The 19,348-nt window shown below is 39.9% G+C and overlaps 1 protein-coding gene across 1 annotated transcript; it reads left to right on the top strand.

Annotated features, from left to right (window-relative positions):
- The first annotated feature begins 1,531 nt into the window (after nt 1–1,531).
- On the top strand, nt 1,532–15,078 carry LOC142104112 (protein kinase C theta type-like). Its single transcript, XM_075188599.1, has 12 exons — nt 1,532–2,042; nt 2,565–2,651; nt 3,428–3,525; nt 5,589–5,759; nt 6,861–6,952; nt 7,402–7,464; nt 9,051–9,180; nt 9,621–9,776; nt 10,826–10,954; nt 13,171–13,426; nt 13,617–13,693; nt 15,001–15,078. Exons 1-10 carry the CDS (start codon nt 1,532–1,534, stop codon nt 13,213–13,215), a joined length of 1,482 nt encoding a protein of 493 aa, XP_075044700.1. The 3' UTR covers nt 13,216–13,426; nt 13,617–13,693; nt 15,001–15,078.
- The last annotated feature ends 4,270 nt before the right edge of the window (nt 15,079–19,348 follow it).

The following is a 19,348-nucleotide window of genomic DNA, read 5'->3' as shown; positions in this document are numbered from 1 at the left end:
AACCAGGTGGCCTCCCTCTACAACCACACCCTCTCCATCACTCTTGACTCATGCTTTTGTTAACATTTCCAAATAGTGTTTAACTTTTTTGTTGTAAAACTAATTTAGACAAATATAGTAATAAAGAAAGCTCAGCTCTCCATCAATGTGCTCCTGAATATTTTATAGCTAATAGAGAATAGATCTTGGAGAACATTACAAATATATTTAAATTTTTACAGCAACCGCTTATTTGCTGTAACTGGAGCTGAGATAAAGATAAACAAAAAGATACATATTTTTCTTTTATTATACATTTGGGTCTTCTTCCAAAGGGTTTTGCATAAGGCATTAGTATATCTTGGGGGTTCGTTATTGCAAGTAAGGTGGATAGAACAGAGTTGAGTTTAATGAAGATTAAAGACTTGGCAGGTGCATTAAAGATTGTTTAGTGACATCCAGGATTATTGACAATAAAGCATATAACTAGGCTAACATGTCCAGGGAGTCATTCTGGTTGTTTAGACCAGGCTCTAACCTTACTGAGAAAGGGGGCTATAATAACAATATAATATAATATATTATAATAACAATATTGAAGTCTTACACACTTCTGGACAGACATATATTAACTGATCAGCCCATTGTAAAGGATGCTGAGTCACTAGGTCTGTGCAGATTGATGCATCCATTAATAGAATATGGAACTTATCCTAATTAATTTTGAGTGTTTATTTTTAGTGGTTGCAATTTTGAATCTGACAAGTTCTTGTAAAGTGAATCAAGATCAGATAACCAACCATTCAAACATATTCGGGTTATGGGGGATAAATAAACAAGTTAAAACAGTAAGTAAAGATTGGGCCCACTGTAAATGCCTTGAGGCAGCTCAAAGATAGTGCCATTTACTGGGACTCACGTGTATGACCACATCTGATAGGGAAAAGGCTGCTTGGCCTTGATTGGCTGATAAATGGGCACCTTAAGACAAAACACATAGTACTCTCACAAAATAATACTGAATTTGTTCATTGCAATGTGAATCTCTAACTTTGCTTTTAGATCTGACTGTACAATTATACCAGTGTGGGGTATTGTAGCTCTGTTTGGCCATGAGAGCTGCTGTGATGTTACTGTACTATCTCACAACCCTTCAACAACCCGGCTAGTAAAATGTATCCATGGTGAGGTGATAATGAGGAAAAGTTGTTACATTTCAGAGAGGCACAGTGAAACCGGGATGCAGGGCCCGAGATGTGGATAAATCACTCTACTATATGGAAATAATGTACTTACTTAGGTATATCTAAACTGTAAATTACACTGTCTTCATCTTTAAACATAAAATAAAATCCAGCCACAAATTCCTCTACCCATAAAATCACAGATCCTCCCTCATAATAAATACATTACAGTGTATACAGGGAGCCGTGAGACCGCTGACATCACAGGATTCCATCCTCCTGCTGATATCACGTACCTGTAGTCATGGCAACGGAGATGTTTATTTTCAGAGTTGTGAGCGGCAGTTATAAGTCACAACTCAACTCTAATGGAGTCTGGTGAAGTGAAGCAGAAGCTATCGGAGGAGAACAAGAAGATGGAAGGAAGGAAGAGGAGCAGAAAGGGACAGAAGAAAGAGACAGCGGAGCCGAAGAAGAAGAGGACAAGTCCTGAGGATGACCATGAGAAGAAGAGGAAGAGAGAAGAGAGCAAGGCCGAGGAATTAGATGGTGATCAGCCAAGACCAGGTACAGAGAGGAAGGCGGTATCCTCATGTCCTGAGGATGACCATGAGAAGAAGAGGAAGAGAGAAGAGAGCAAGGCCGAGGAATTATATGGTGATCAGCCAAGACCAGGTACAGAGGGGAAGGCGGTATCCTCATGTCCTGAGGATGACCATGGGAAGAAGAGAGAAGAGAGCAAGGCCGAGGAATTAGATGGTGATCAGCCAAGACCAGGTACAGAGGGGAAGGCGGTATCCTCAAGTCCTGAGGATGACCATGGGAAGAAGAGAGAAGAGAGCAAGGCCGAGGAATTAGATGGTGATCAGCCAAGACCAGGTACAGAGGGGAAGGCAGTATCTATAGGCAAAAAAAATTTTAAGTAAGGAGTACTTGTAATACCCCAGCAGTGATAGGTGAGACCGAAAATGTAGTTGAATGACTGTTAATTTAAATAATACTTTACATGGCCAATTTTATATATTGAAAATGTTTCAGTATAAACAATATTGAGGGTATTTCTTCATATTTCATATCTTAAGAGTTACTTACTACAGTTATTCAGGCATTACAGATATTTAAAATGAAAAAAAAAAATCAATGGGGTTAATTTTTTTTTAGTTACAGCAAATTAATGAAATATGTGACATGAATAGTAGTGTGGAAATCACTGGCAAATGTAATTATTTAAATATTTAATGCATTAATTGATTAATGAATGAAGTATTACATTAAACATTTTTAGGAACATTTATGAAGACTGGTGCACAACAAAAAGGTGCTGTAACCCAGCGCATCTAATCTGAATCTAACTCATTGGGTACAATCAGCTTTTTTGTATAATGTTCTCTTTAAATCTAGATACACAGTCCTCTCCGCAGGCCCCTCATTATATTCTCCAAGTGAGGATCATCCAGTCAGATATCTCCCACATCCTGCATCCAGCTGGTGAGAAGTCACATTTCTCCTGGTTGTCATCATTTATATAATACATTGAGGGGAGCAGAGCGAGAATCTCCTGAATGTTGGGGGTCCCTCCTTAGTACTACTAGCTGGGACCAGAAAGGTTCAGCAATTAGCTTGTCTGGAGTTACCTATAACAATGTATTGTATAACTCCATCGACCATGAGGCTCGTCATTCTTGGCTGAAGAGGGTCACTCATGACACATATATTCCTGTGACTCCCTGTTTGGCCAAGGGGCACCCCAATCTTGTCTAACCTTTCATCTGATTGTGTAAATAATACAATTCTGCTGAGGTTATCATCTCCTTTAAGGTATTTGATGAGAACTGTTAGTACAGTAGTCAGACACTGACATGGTGTGTGTGTGTGTGTGTGTGTGTGTGTGTGTGTGTGTGTTTGTTGTCTGATACTATTCAAATACTGATTTAAAGGTTAAAAAAGAAAAAGTTGATAAAGGAAATAAATCCCAAGATTACACAGTTTTGTATGGGACATGCAGTAAAATTATACATACTTTAACATATATATATATATATATAAAACATATTTAATCAAAAAGACAATAGAAAAAGCAGATGTTGAAGATTACAATATAACCATGCTGTTTTTGTTATATATGTATCATGTATTGCTATTATAATATTGATCATTTGAAAAATAAGGGTTCCCAAGTAACCCAGTTCAGGTATAACTAACATCACCTTTGCAGCCTTGCTAAACAATAAATGAATAATCTATCCCTTATTTTACACCCCAAGGAGGAAGCGGTGTTTCGTCAGCCAGCCGCGGGAGCGTCTCTCCAGGCAACAAGCGTTTCAATTTCCAACGTGTATTGGGCCAGGGCGGCTTCGGAGTTGTAAGTTTCATGAATTCTATTTTGTTCTGAGATGATTATTATGGGTTATCTATTCTGCCTTAATACATATGCACACTTATAATTTATGAGGAGGAGGGCAGAGTGGGGGCTGTTATGTGAGAAGGAGAGCAGAGGGGGGGCTGTTATGTGAGATGGAGGGCAGGGGGGGCTGTTATGTGAGGAGGGCAGAGGAGGGGCTGTTATGTGAGAAGGAGGGTGGGGGGGCTGTTATGTGAGAAGGAGGCTGGGGGGGCTGTTATGTGAGAAGGAGGGCAGAGTGGGGGCTGTTATGTGAGAAGGAGAGCAGAGGGGGGGCTGTTATGTGAGATGGAGGGCAGGGGGGGCTGTTATGTGAGAAGGAGGGTGGGGGGGCTGTTATGTGAGAAGGAGGGTGGGGGTGCTGTTATGTGAGAAGGAGGGCAGAGTGGGGGCTGTTATGTGAGAAAGAGGGCAGAGTGGGGGCTGTTATGTGAGAAGGAGGGCAGAGGGGGGCTTTTATGTGAGAAGGAGGGTGGGGGGGCTGTTATGTGAGAAGGAGGGCAGAGTGGGGGGCTGTTAAGTGTGATGGAGGGCAGGATGGGGGGCTGTTATGTGAGAAGGAGGGCAGAGTGGGCTGGCTGTTATGTGAGAAGGAGGGCAGAGTGGGGGGCTGTTATTTGAGAAGGAGAGCAGAGTGGGGGGGCTGTTATGTGAGAAGGAGGGCAGAGTGGGGGGCTTTTATGTGTGATGGTGGGGTTGTTAAGTGTGATGGAGGGCAGAGGGGAGCTATTATGTGTGAGGGAATGGGGGTTCTTAATATATTGTGTGATATGAGGGAAGGGAGGGAGGTTATCTTAATATTACATGGGTGGGAGGTAAGCTATTAATTTAATGGTGGAATTTAAAATGTAATGGGTGCTATTTTATTTGTGGGGGGGTGGTGGGGCAATTGTATTTATTGGTGGGGCTTTTTAATAGACTGGAGTCTATTAAATTAAGATGTGGTGACAGGACCTTTAATGTAATGCTGGGGTGGTTTGGGGCTATTAATTGAATGTGGGGCTGAGTTTGGGGAGGAAGACTATTAATTAAATGTGAATATTAATTATTTAATGCCAGGGATTGTTGTGGGAAATGGTTATATTAAACATAAATGCTATTAAGTTATTGTTTGGAGGGAGGGAAATAGGTTTATTTTTTAAATGGAAAAACTATTACTTTAATGTTTGTGTTGGTTGGAGCGAAATAGGTCTATTTATCAAATGTGTATATTATTAATGTAATGTCAGGGCTGGTCGGAGGGAAATAGATCTATTTATCAAATGGGAGTACTATTATTTTAATGTCGGGGCTGTAGGGAGGCCTAATTATTAAATGTGGGTGCTATTTTGATTTTATGCCAGGGCTGGTTGGAGTTTTCTATATAAAGACAGGAACAAAGAGACATGATAATAACCAAGAAATAACTACTATGATATAACAATTATTTACATTTGATTTACACAACATATTAAAAATCAATTAAACCATTATAAAATAACTACTCTTTATAAGCAGCTCAGTCACAGAAACTTCCTTCCCCAACTACCAGAACTGGGGGGTTCCCTGCCCAGGAACTCTGTCAGTTGGGAGATATTATTCCAACCACTGAGTCCCTCAGCTTGGTGTCTTCTTCATAGGTAACAGTATGACTGTGAGTGGGCTCAGGACAGACTCTCCAACCAGCTGTCATTCACAACTTGCAGTCATATTTAGGAGTAACAACTGATTTTATATATATGGAATGGGTCCACACCACAAACACTGACTGTAAATAGTACATTTGTTTTCAATAGAGATATATATAAATATACTCAGGATGCCGCTTCTAACATCTCTCTCTATCCCATTACCTGTAGCCCTGCTCTATCTATCTATCTATCTATTTCCCTGATATATATATCTAAGCAGTCCCTTGTATCCCTGACCCTGTAACATCTCTTCTTCTCTCTGTCCCATCACATACATCCCTGCTACATATATAGAGGAGCAGCCACTTGTGCACCTGATCCTGTAACATATTTATATCTCTCTATCACATACAGGTACTGCTGGCCTCTGAACCAGTCACCAAGACGGAGGTGGCTATTAAGATCTTGAGGAAGAGAGCCATGACATCAGCAGAAGAGGAGAAAGCCCTGCTGGAGAAGAAGGTCCTGGAAGAGGCCTGCGGAAGTCAATTTTTACTCCGCGGCTATCTGACCTTCCGGACCAAGGTATTCCCATGAATGTTACAATGTACCTTGTGGTCAGGTGAATGCTCTGTGCTGTTCTTATGATTCTGCTCCCTGTGCCTGAGGGAGACTTCCTGAGGATTTATAACAATGGTAGTTGGTGAAAACTGGGTACATTAGATTTAAATGATTTGTGTTATTGTGCGGTGCTCCCTCTCTATTACTCTAAAGGGGATCCCATATATAGCGAGCAAACGTATCACAGAGCAGAGCAAGAGCGGCTTTTGTCAATCTGCTTTTATAACGAGCGCCAGGTTATCTGTATGAGGATGGAGGCTTTGCAGAGAGGGACAGAACCCAGCAGGACAATTGGCCCATCATGAGGACATGTTAATTAAAAGTTACAATAGTGTCCTCATGGTGAACATTTCTATCCTCACAGATTTTAAAGAATCTCTCTTAAAATAAATAGAATGATATATTACTGAGACTTTTATCCAAGTGTGATACTTAAATGACCACAACATGAGCTGATGGGGCAGCCTTGGAGGAACAAGCAGCTTAAGAGGCAGAATATGTAAAACGTTATGTAATGAAGAGTCTGGAACATTAGTAGTCTGTTCTTAGTGAGGACATGTTTTATTACACCGAAATGTATGAGTCCCAGACAGGAAGGACCAACAGAGAAATTATAACCACATATCAGATAGTATAATGTCCCTGGACAAATGTATGGATTATGTGGCCGTGTCCATATATATACACACAGTGCACAAGCCGGCAGATGAGTTCAGGGATACATACATTTTGTGTTACATTTGTTTGCTGTGTCTACACCACACTGTTATGTTGGAGGTTGTGTTGATGGCCTAGTACATTTTTCGGGGTCATTTCCAAACATTTACATTGTCACAGCTGCATATAAAATAAGTCAGGTAATGTAATGTAATGATAATGTAATATTTTAGCTGCATCTATGGTACAAGTTCCCCACCCATTTATAATCAGAGAAATTAATTGCCACTTTGTAAAAGGCGATGCAGAGATTTGTGCCTACTGTAGATTTTGAAGACACAGAGCAGTAAAAGGAAAGACTGTACTAGAGTGAATAGTAAATGTGTTAATCTCTACTGTCTGTGATAGGACGCTTTGTGCTTCGTCATGGAGTACGCCTGTGGAGGAGACCTGGAACAGCTCCTGGATAGAAGAGGCCGTCTTGACATCAGCACGGCAACGTAAGACTTATTAATGAGCTGACGTGTGCCTCAGAGAGTAATTGTGTGTGAGTGAAAATCTGAGACACAGGAGATCACAGTATGGAGAATGTGATACATTATAGTATCACATTCTATAGTAGTTGTTTAAATGAATTGGCTATAGTAGGAGAAAGCAAGCAGCTTGCGCTATAGTAACTATACATTGGCGGCCTTGTACATTCAGACCATAAAACACAAGCTTCATTTTAAGACCTGAATTGGAGGTTTAAAACTGTGTCTTATTTTCCTAAAATATGACATTAGCTGTACTGCACTGAGATGATTTGCACTGTGCCCTCAGTACTTTTACCTGCACTGGACCCAAATGATTTTATCAACATTTTCCCTTTCCCTTGATCAACCTTTATGTGTGAGAATAATAAAACCAGTCATTTTACATTTTACATTTCACATATCTTTCTTAACAGATTCTACGCTGCGGAATTGGTCTCCGGCCTCCAGCATCTCCATTTGAAGGGCTTCATACATCGGTATCTACATTTATTTCCTCATTATAGTAAACAGAGTAGAAATCTTACTACTGGCATTACCATGTACATGTCCTTCCCAGCAATGGCGGCTCTTACAATGGGAGATGATTTGCTTAAAACTCTCCTGAACACGTTTCACTAATTCCTGGAGGCTTTTTCATTTCAGTAGTTTATTGCGTCCAGTCTTAGGGGTCTATTTAACAAACTGCAATAGGCCAAAAATCCAGAGAAAGCTGCTGGTGAACAGTAAGATTAGTTTGTGTAGGAGGGGGGTCTTTCCTGAGGCTCCCTGAGCAGCCCCGACATAGTGACTATCAGTGGTTCTACATTATGTATCGCTGAGTTGTGCATTAAAACATACTGAGTGTTACCGCTGTGCAATAGTAAATAGACCATTAGATTTGTCACCTCAATAAATGTCACACTTTTTGTTACATGTAAATTTAACAGAAGAAAGAGTACAGAATAAGAGAACAGATTAATTATTAAAAGGGCAATTTCCTTCCCATTCCTGGAGTCGTTAATTTGATTCATTTTGAAACTTTATAAAACACACAACAGTTAGCAATGTATTAAGTGCTATATGTTAGTATTATGATTGTTTTTGCAATCGTGTTCATTTAATACTAGTATTCCAATCAATACAAATATGCAGGAAAGTGACATTTGTGCTATTGATTTGTATGTTGAACTGTTTATGTTGGGCCTAAAAGCTGGTTGTCCTATACTAACAGGCCAGATGGTCCAATTATCCAAGGGTGCAAAATTGTGACAGGGAGGTACAATGATGATCTTTTTAAAATATAAGAGAATAGTTGTTCTACAAAGTAAAAAGAAAACATAAAAAAACTGTAGTAAGCTTTTATTCTTGATGCATTCCCATGGCAAAGACAGTCACTCAGTCATCAGCTGGTAGGCACTTGATCAGGGCGGTTATAGATTTTTTTTAGGGTGGGCGGGCGATTTAGTAGAGCCCTCCCCTCTCCATCACTGAGTGGCTGGACAGGCACATGTACACTGTATGCGTCCGCAGACAGCCTGCCCATGCTAGCGGGGGTTGGGTACATGTCTCTGACTACTACTACAGAGACAACAAGTCACCCTCTGTAGAACTCGTTCCCACGTCTGTCACTACTGATTATAATGAAATGTGTGACAAGATTGCCACGACCCATTTAAAAAGCCAAGTTGAGCTGAGGTTGGAGAATATGTAAAGTAAACATTGGTTGTGGGGGCTGGTGAAGGAAGCTGGATTTAAATTAAGGATGTGCTTGTTTCTACCATTAACCTGGTGTGATAGATTAGGGGGTGATATGAGAATATTAGGGCGGCCTGATTCAGCCGTTGTACACTGTATAATTATATAAGTACAAGTGACTATATTACAGGGAGGGCACATTCTGTGCACACATAAACAATACAGAGGAATACCCTTATCCAGCCAGGTGCAAAAGGCATTTGTGCTGTGGGATGTTCGTGTTTTGACATCTGTAAATGAGGCTTAGTTATTTATGATACTTACAATTTATATTGTCTATGCCCAAACACATAAAGAAGAAAACAAATGATAAATGTCATTGTTACAGAGATATAAAACCAGAGAACATCCTGATTGATGGAGCCGGCCACATTAAGATCGCTGACTTTGGGCTGGCTGTGAATAAGACCGAAGGGGCCACCGGATATGCAGGAACACGCGGCTACATTGCCCCAGAGGTGAGGTGTTTAGTATATTAGTTCTAATCATATATATGGGGTCTATGTGCTAAGGCAAATATGGAGTAAAGACTGACACATTTCTACTCATTCCTCCATATTTACCTTCTGTCATTTTGGGGTCAGCACTCGGTGAGCCATCATTACCATGTGGTGGGTGCAATATTCAAATTGCCCAAGTGTAGAACTGGGCTTAAATGTGTATACACTACAAGCACTGCAGTCTTTCCATACATTACATTTGTATGGTAGTACAAGTATTTGGAGGGGGATTTAAACACATATATTTGTACTTACCAATTTACTTCCACACAGTATCATGCACTGTTTATCCTGTGTGTATCTGTATGTGACTATTGTGCAGTGATCACTGACCAGTTGTATATATTCCTGTTTATATAGAAGTCTAATCTAATGATCTGTTTCCATCTTATCTGCAGATGCTCTTAGGACAGACGTACAACACCGGGGTAGACTGGTTCTCCTTTGGTGTTGTACTTTTCCGAATGACAACTGGAGAGTCCCCGTTCATCTGTCAGCTCTCGGCTTTACCAGGCTTCAACCTCAGTCTAACAACAAGGGACATCATTGAGGAGGTGAGTGAGAATAGATACTTAGTATACAGTGCTAGGTACAAAGATACCATCAATATTGTGTCCCATTGGTCAGCATCTATTATTGAAATTAAATTTCTTTGCCGACACTTAGAAAAAGCATTAGGGGAGCTGAAAATGTGTAACGGAAGTGACGTCATGTTTTTCCCCTGCACGCTCTGCAGCATTGGGGATGTTACTGAGCATACGTAAGGTTCCTATCAAACGGGGTGTGTATGTAACAGTTGGTGGTGGTGTTGTGTAGCTCCCCAATTACTCCAGTGGGTGGTGGTATTCCCCCTATATACTCTGATAAGTGATACAAAATCCTCCTGTGGGGGAACAAGGTCATAGAGATCCTCTGTGTATCTGAATTTATACCAATACTCACACTGCAAAAACATCTTTACTTCCTGATAGTGAAATAATTAGTAACTGTGTGATGGATCAGCCATTGCAAATATAACTCTATACAATGATTTTATTGAGCAGCTGTATATCAGTAATCATTTCTCTCAGTGCACATACTCCAGCCCTCACTATATACATGTGGATTAGACACACATTATACATATACTGTGTAATCAGCAGTATCTGAGCATCAATGTGTATTACACATAACACGGACACAGTACTATATTATAAATAGCACTGTAGCAATTGAAAGTCTATTACATCCATGTTAGATGCAGGTATCTTAGCTGTTGCATATATCTGAGGTGTATATGGTGCAAATAGGAGCCTGCATTACTTTTCTGTAAAGCAAACAAGAAATAAAGAAATATATATGGAGAAACTGTCTGTATTACATATGTCAGATTACTTTTATTGGTTCCACTTTTCTGATGCTCGTAAATAATTTATGGCTCAAACCAACTCCAATCCACATCAATCAGTTCTACAGGATTCACTTTACAACTGAAATATTTTATCCTACATTTGTCCTAAACTAGATTCACATCCTCTGAAAACATATTACTGAATTACATTGCTCTCAGATATGTAGATATAAGGGATCAATCCTTTAACTATGTTCTTATTGCTATTTTTAGCTCCTGTGCGCCGAACCTCAAAAACGTCTGGGTTTGAACGGTTTAATTCGACAACATCCGTTCTTCCGGGACATTGATTGGGAGGAGCTAGAAGCTCTTCGTATACAACCCCCATACATACCCGGCAAAGTAAGTGTGCAGAGCTGAAATGTATACAAGGTAAAGGGGAAGTAACTAATAGTCTGGCAAATATACTAATGACCATTTAATAACTTATATAGAAATATGTATAAATATTAACATCAGCAAACTTTTTGCAAAGGTAGTTCAGGTTTAACCCATGGAATTCAATTTGCATTCTGCTTTAAATCTGCAGGACCAATATTTATATCATAAGCTTATGTTTATATTATCAGGAAAGACTGCACACAAGATGTAGTTTCATGTAAAATGTTTTGTAATCTAATTATCATTCTATTTGCAACAGTATTACACATAATATAAAACAGCGTATTAACAAAGTATATTATACAACATCAACAAGTTACATTTACTTTATTAGCATAGATATATTAACACAATAAATTACATTTCAGTGTGTAATGAGAGGTGTATATATACATATAAATATATATATATATATATATATATATATATATATATATATATATATATATATATATATATACACAAGTTAACCCATGCATGATACTCATGCATTCTAGTCAAATCAAGCTACTTAATGTGTTAAAAAGGTTCTTGTCATGCATTTGGGCCATAGCCCAGGCCTCAACCACCAACCACTCCCCACTGTCACCCCCGGCAACCACCAACAACTCCCAACTGTCACCCCCGGCAACCACCAACAACTCCCAACTGTCACCCCCGGCAACCACCAACCACTCCCCACTGTCACCCCCGGCAACCACCAACCACTCCCCACTGTCACCCCCGGCAACCACCAACCACTCCCAACTGTCACTTCTCCTTCAAGAAATATATATATTTTTTTTTAAATCTTTATAAACACTTTTAACAATTAACAAATTAAATTAACAAATTAAAAACATCTTAGTATACCAAATTTCAGCCCTTTCTGATTTTTTTTTTCCACACACACTAAGAATTTAGTAGGTCAGTGTATAACTCCGCCCAGCAGGTGGCGCTGCAGCTTGGTTTTATTTTTTCCACACACACACACAGACAGACTAACACGCGCAACTAGACATTTATATTATAGATATATATATATATATATATATATATATATATATATATATATACACATATATATATCTCTATATCACAGGAAGTTCACAACACTATAAATCTCAGATACTATTTATGTCCCATACCACTTACATTCATTATACATGAACCAGATCAATTTATTCTCACACTATTTCATTCCACTTATCTCAAACTCCAGCTTCTCACATATACACTTATACCATTTATATCACGCTTCCTGTACATGTATGTAGGGGGGGGGGGGGTGTCTCTTAATAACATTATAGGTTCAGACAGGTACAATAACCAAGTCCTGATGCAATATACCTATACACACTCTCAAATAAGCAAAAAGACAAAATAATAAAGTCTATGTCTGATAAAGTGTAGATACCATTCCTATGGCAAAGTAGTAAGTGTCCCTTCTGCTTGTCAGCATACAGGATTGCATTCACGGTCATATCTGCTGCTTCTGGGCATGTGCAGAGTGATTTTGCATTTGATGCGCTCAAATTTGGCAGATACAACCCTTGATAAATCAGGCCCATTGTGAGTGGTGTGGCTAACAGCATTTTATATGTAAATGCAAGCTGCTTCTCAGGCCAAAAACAGGTTTAAGCACGCACACAGTATGGATAAAGACTTGCCTTACACTATATGAGGTGTGGGAAGAGAGTATTGAACAGGGAATCCAGTTCCTATTGTTAATGACTTACTATTAAATCTATTTGTGTGAATCTCTAGATGGAAAATTGGCTGCTATAATCTTTATCAATACATAATTAAGTATGTAATTGTAGACATATAAAAGTACAGGACGCACTTCATATTCACCCTCTGCTGATGATATCTCCCTCATTAGAGTGGGTGAACCATGAGAAATATAGACTACACCCTTTAATGGGTAGAGGTGCTGTCATTATATTGTGTTGCCATATAATGGTCATTTAATACCACATATTCTGCAAAAGTAAAAGAGCATAATGTCACTGCTGTAACTGGTTACATTATTTATAGTCAGGTTAAGTTGTGCTTATTCTAAAGGAAAGAAGAATACGCTAAAAACAGAGCATATTATCTCTTATTACAGACAGAGCCTATTTTCCTCATATGTTCAGAAGCTTTTCCCTCATTTCTTTCATGTGAAATATATGTGATATTTCTTCTGCCTGCAGCCACCAGTGAAGGTATCGCTACCTCCTCAGATGGTGAAGGAGTAACATCACGCACAGGAGCAGCCTGGTACAAGCCCTGGAGTCCATCTACCAAGAGCTCACAGATGATTGTCCTTTGGGTGCAATAGAAGATCCAGCCGGCATTAAGAACACGTGGCCCCTTCGTCAGCCCAGGTTATATATGTTGGCACAACATCGCCCATCATCGTTTGTTCTCTGGAGCCCAACAAGTGAAGATGGAGAGACAGCACTTGGCGTATGTAGTATCTTTGTAGTTATTGTAAATATGTTCAGTATATGTAAATATGTGTCTTTATATGTCAGTCTGTATTTCACCGGTGTCTCTATATCTCAGTAGTTACTGTCTTGTGGTCTGAAGCACCATATAGACTAACGGGGAAAGAAATGTGATCAGTTTTCTAACATTAATTTTCTCTAATTTGCAGTAGACATCTGACATCTGACCTGGTGAAGATAAGAAGACACTAATGTCCACTTATTGTGCCAATCACCATACTAACGGGTAAGAGTCACTGGTGTATTTACCATTTTATCTGTTTTCATTCAATAAAAGTGACCAAACTTCTGCTTTGACACCTCCCCACATATATAGCAAATAAAAGGTCCTCCTCCCATTACCTGAAGTAGGGAACCAATTGGAGTTTTACCTTCCTGATTACATTTTCACTTTTCCTCTCCTGTCTCACTTTTTCTCTGATCTTTCTCTGATATTATATAATAATGTGTTTTCTGATAATATTATACAGTGATGCACTATGTGATAATATTTTATATAGCAGTGTTGTGTGTTATCTTATGTGTGTTATACCGACCCTTGATCTATGTGTGACCAATCTTGAACTGACAGATTGAATTCACTAAGATAAATCTGAACCACTTTCTCAAAAGAAAAATAAAACAGAAATCCACCCTCTATTCCAAAGCACAGAGGAGAGTTTCTTATATGGACTTTCCTTGTAGCATTTATAGAGTTTAGAAAAAGTCCAAGTATTTTCCCATCACTTCTCCTGTATCTGAAAGGTGGGAACTCAGAGCTCATCTTAGTGTCACAATTCTCTTATTATTTTTTGGGGGTGGGTGTGTGTAAAAATTAATTGAATGATATTACAAGATTGACTACTTATAAAAAGTGCGTGAGTTTTTTCTTGTAACTGATTGAGGGTATTATGGTACTTGTAGTACTTGTAGATCAACAGCTTCTGGAAAGCAGCAATAATCCAACCTTCAATGACACTGGGGAAACCATGGTCTGACAATCAATGTCACCTTTGAAGTTTATAGTTGTGACATCACCAAAGGCATTGGTGTACAGGTCACATTTTAGTAACAGGATTACTTCATAGGGTTTCCTTAGTAACAGACCACTCTGATGTTTTTCCCAATAATAGCCAATACCTCCAGGGTTAAAATCACAGCCTATTGCCCACTCTGTTTAGTACACTACCCCTGTGGTGAGTGGTGAAAATTACTTACCAGACTTAAGATGCAATTGTGGGTAAAGCCAGCAAGTTAGTATGAGGACATCGGTTATCATCAATTATTTCATTCACTAACAACATCTTCTGGATTACAGAAACAAGATGACTATAAAGTATTAAGAGAATAGTGAGCCACCATTATAGTAAAGCAGAGCCCCCTCATTTCTTACTAATAACTCATTTCACAGTGTAACAAATAACTGTACATATAATAACCTGATAGGAGCCATTATTGTTAATATTATATAGTTGTATTAGCCTGCTTCTTCAGGGAACAAACCTGTAAATGTTTACATAAAATAACTTTTCTTTTGTTTTGCTTATAATACAGCCCAGAATGAAGAGGAGAGAGATGGCATTTAGAAGATCGTAAATATATTAGATATGAAAATTAGATTTGATATTATTAGGGGTATTATATATTATTATTATTATAATTATTATTATTAAAAAATAAGATATTATTATTATTATTATTATTAAGATTATATTAATATTATTATTATTATGATTAAAAAATATATATTAGACATTTTTTTTATTATTATTAAGTTTAAAAGTATATTTTATTATTATTAATATTAGATATTATTATTATTATCATTAAATGTATTATTACTAATATTATTGTCATTAAGATTAGATAGTATTATTATAATTATTATTATTATTTTCAAGTTTAGATATTATTATTATTTTTATTATTATTATTTTTATTATTATTATTACTGTTATTATTATTTTAATATTATTATTAAAGTTAAGATTACATATTATTATTAAGGTTAAGATTAGTTGTTATTATCAATATTATTATCATTAATATTATTATTATTATTATTATTAAGATTAAGATAAAATATTATTATTTTTAAGATTGATATTATTATTAGTATTATTGATGTTGTTGTTGTTATTATTATTAATAATAATAAGATAAACATTCTAAAAAAGATCCGAAAAAGGAGTGTGATTGGTCGGCTATTCAGGGGAGGTAGAGGCCGGAACTTTAAAATTGAAATTACATTCTTTTACTAGTATATACAGTCAATTTAAATGTCTAACAATATTATTTTTATAATTATATTAGATATTAAGATGTTCGATTAGATATTACATAGATATTATAGAATGAATTCTAAAAAAGGAGAGTGATTGGCCGGCTATTTAGGGGAGGTGGAGGCCGGAACTTTAAAATTTAAATGACATTCTTTTACTAGTATATACAGTATATTTAAATGTCTATCAATATTATTTTTGTAAATTTTTTTAAATATTAAAAAGATCAAATTAGATTTATTATAGATTTCATAAAATTAATTCTAAAAAAGGAGTGTGATTGGCCGGCTATTCAGGGGCGGTGGAGGCCGGGACTTTAAAATTGAAATGACATTTTTTTATACTAGTATATACTGTATATATAAATATCTACCAATATTATTTTTTTAATTAAATTAGATATTAAGATGTTTGATTAGATATTACATAGATGTTATAGAATGAATTCTAAAAAAGAAGTGTGATTACCTGTCTATTTAGGGTAGGTGGAGGCTGGGACATTAAAATTTAAATTATATTTTTTTACTAATATATATAGTATATTTAAATATCTACCAATATTATTAATACTATCTTAATTTTTATTGTTATTTGATTTATGATTGGATTACCCTATGTTTTGTCTGTTTTGCAAAAGAAATAACTCTTGGGGGCCAGTTTATGAAATGTTGCTATGCCTTAAATCCGGCAAAAACGTAAGTTTCCACAGAATTGAGGCAAAGCTAAGTATCAGACCAATTCATCAACAGTGTAAAGCCAAAGATAACACAGATTTCTCCGATGTCCACTAAAGTGCCAATGAGAAAAAGAAGGAACTAAAGGAAAATGGGAGCTGTCAAGGCCGGGTGCTATGGGCAGGGCAAGAGAGTAGGCTTAGGGGAGATGCTTGTAAACCTTTCATGCATTTATAGCTCAGATTAGTATATAACTCGGTTTGTGGGGTACAAAAGGGAAAGATATAGAAAGATATGGCTTATGTAGAATACACGGACTACATTCCAGGGTGCCCAGTCACTGGCTTGTTCCCAGAGTGCCCAGTCACTGGATGGCTGCCAGAGTGCCCAGTCACTGGCTTGTTTCCAGAGTGCCCAGTCACTGGATAGCTGCCAGAGTGCCCAGTCACTGGATGGCTGCCAGAGTGCCCAGTCACTGGATGGCTGCCAGAGTGCCCAGTCACAGGCTAACTGCCAGAGTGCCCAGTCACTGGATGGCTGCCAGAGTGCCCAGTCACTGGATGGCTGCCAGAGTGCCCAGTCACTGGATGGCTGCCAGAGTGCCCAGTCACAGGCTAACTGCCAGAGTGCCCAGTCACTGGATGGCTGCCAGAGTGCCCAGTCACTGGATGGCTGCCAGAGTGCCCAGTCACTGGATGGCTGCCAGAGTGCCCAGTCACTGGATGGCTGCCAGAGTGCCCAGTCACTGGATGGCTGCCAGAGTGCCTTGTTCAATCTGTCTGAGATGACTGTTTAGTCTGAGGTTTCTCAGATGACTGCTCAGTGAAAGGTATTTGATATTTTTGCCTTGGCATTTGAGAGTGAAGACATATGTGCTACTCTGGCATCCAGGCCTGAGGACAACTTTCTGTCAAACGTTCTGCCCTGGCCTCCATCACTGAGGACAAATTTTTCATCCTGGCTTTTGCTCTGAGGACACATCCTCTGCCATAGCATGTGTGCCTGAGGTCTATTTGAGAGGACTGCTCTGCCTGAGGTCTTCAAGATGACCTGCCCTTCTCCAGATAACCTCTGTAGGTGGTCGGTCCCTGTCTCATGCTCCTGATTCTGTGAAGGATCCTTTACTTGATTTTGATGGTTAAGACTTAAATTAATTTGTTCCTCTTGTACAACAAAGTCTTGACAACTTCTACGCTGCACCTGAATTTTATGCTACTTCATATAATCATATAGCCCGGCGGTTCCCAAACCGTGCGCCGCGGCTCCCAGGGGTGGCGCTGTCACTGGGGTGCCGCGGGCCAGAGATAAAAAAAAACAAAACACAGAAACTTACCAATCTGTCGGGCGCCGGGACCCAGCAGCCTCCTCTCTCCTGCAGCTGTCACTGAATATCAACATCAGTAACAAGCTGCAGGAGAGAGGAGGCTGCTGGGTCCCGGCGCCCGACGGATTGGTAAGTTTATGTTTTTTTTGTTTTTTTTTATGGCTGGCGCCTGGCGCGGGGCACAGTGAGAGGGATCGTGGCAGAGGAGGGGGACAGAGAATGGTGACAGTGGGACAGAGGAGGAGAGCAGAGGATGGTGACAGCGGGACTGAGGTTGGTGACAGGATGGTGACAGCGGGACAGAGGAGGAGAGCAGAGGATGGTGACAGCGGGACTGAGGTTGGTGACAGGATGGTGACAGCCGGACAGAGGAGGAGAGCAGAGGATGGTGACAGCGGGACAGAGGTTGGTGACAGGATGGTGACAGAGGAGGAGAGCAGAGGATGGTGACAGCGGGACTGAGGTTGGTGACAGGATGGTGACAGCCGGACAGAGGAGGAGAGCAGAGGATGGTGACAGCGGGACAGAGGTTGGTGACAGCGGGACAGCGGGACAGAGGAGGAGAGCAGAGGATGGTGACAGCGGGACAGAGGTTGGTGACAGGATGGTGACAGCCGGACAGAGGAGGAGAGCAGAGGATGGTGACAGCGGGACAGAGGATGGTGACAGCGGGACAGAGGAGGGGGACAGAGGATGGTGACAGCGGGACAGAGGAGGGGGACAGAGGGTGGTGACAGCGGGACAGAGGAGGGGGACAGCGGGACAGAGGAGGAGAGCAGAGGATGGTGACAGCGGGGCAGAGGAAGGGGACAGAGAGCAGAGGATGGTGACAGCAGGGCAGAGGATGGGGACAGAGGGGCAGAGGATGGGGACAGAGAGCAGAGGATGGGGACAGCGGGGCAGAGAAGGGGGACAGAGAGCAGAGGAGGGGCACAGCGGGGCAGAGAAGGGGCACAGCAGGGCAGAGGAGAAGCACACAGCGTGAGAGGGGCAGTGGAGGGGGACACAGCGTGAGAGGGGCAGTGGAGGGGGACATAGCGTGAGAGGGCAGAGGAGGGGACAGTGTGTGAGAGGGCAGAGGAGGGGACATTGTGAGAGAGGGCAGAGGAGGGGGGACAGCGTGACAGAGGGCAGAGGGGGCAGTGTGAGAGAGGGCAGTGTGTCTGGATGCAGAGGGGGCAGTGTGTCTGGATGCAGAGGGGGCAGAGTGCCTGAGGGCAGAGTGTCTGGATGCAGAGGGGGCATTTTTGCATAAAACTAAATAAGTATTTCTGTCCTGACCTAAATACTTATTACAATTTTTTGACCCAACTACTTCTAAAACAGGACTGCTCACTCAATAATTATTTTGGAGGGGTGCCTTGAAAAAATTTGGAGACTCTAAGGGTGCCGCGAACTGCAAAAATTTGGGAACCACTGATATAACCACAATGTTGCAGAGTTTGACGAGGAAAGCACTGGCATGTGCAAAACCCCTCATGGAAACTAAATACTCCATACATCTCCGCTGCTTTCATTAAGGCAGTTTACTTGGTTTAATGTCACTCGGGACACATTAAGTCATTCCTGCTGCTCTTGTGTGCGCACCAGGGTCCATCTCCTGTGCCAACTTCTATATTGGC

The sequence above is a fragment of the Mixophyes fleayi genome, chromosome 10 (assembly GCF_038048845.1).
Source record: "Mixophyes fleayi isolate aMixFle1 chromosome 10, aMixFle1.hap1, whole genome shotgun sequence".
Classification (NCBI taxonomy): Eukaryota; Metazoa; Chordata; class Amphibia; order Anura; family Limnodynastidae; genus Mixophyes; species Mixophyes fleayi.
The sequence above is the reverse complement of the archived record's forward strand: the minus strand, read 5'-3'. Positions and strand labels throughout refer to the sequence as shown.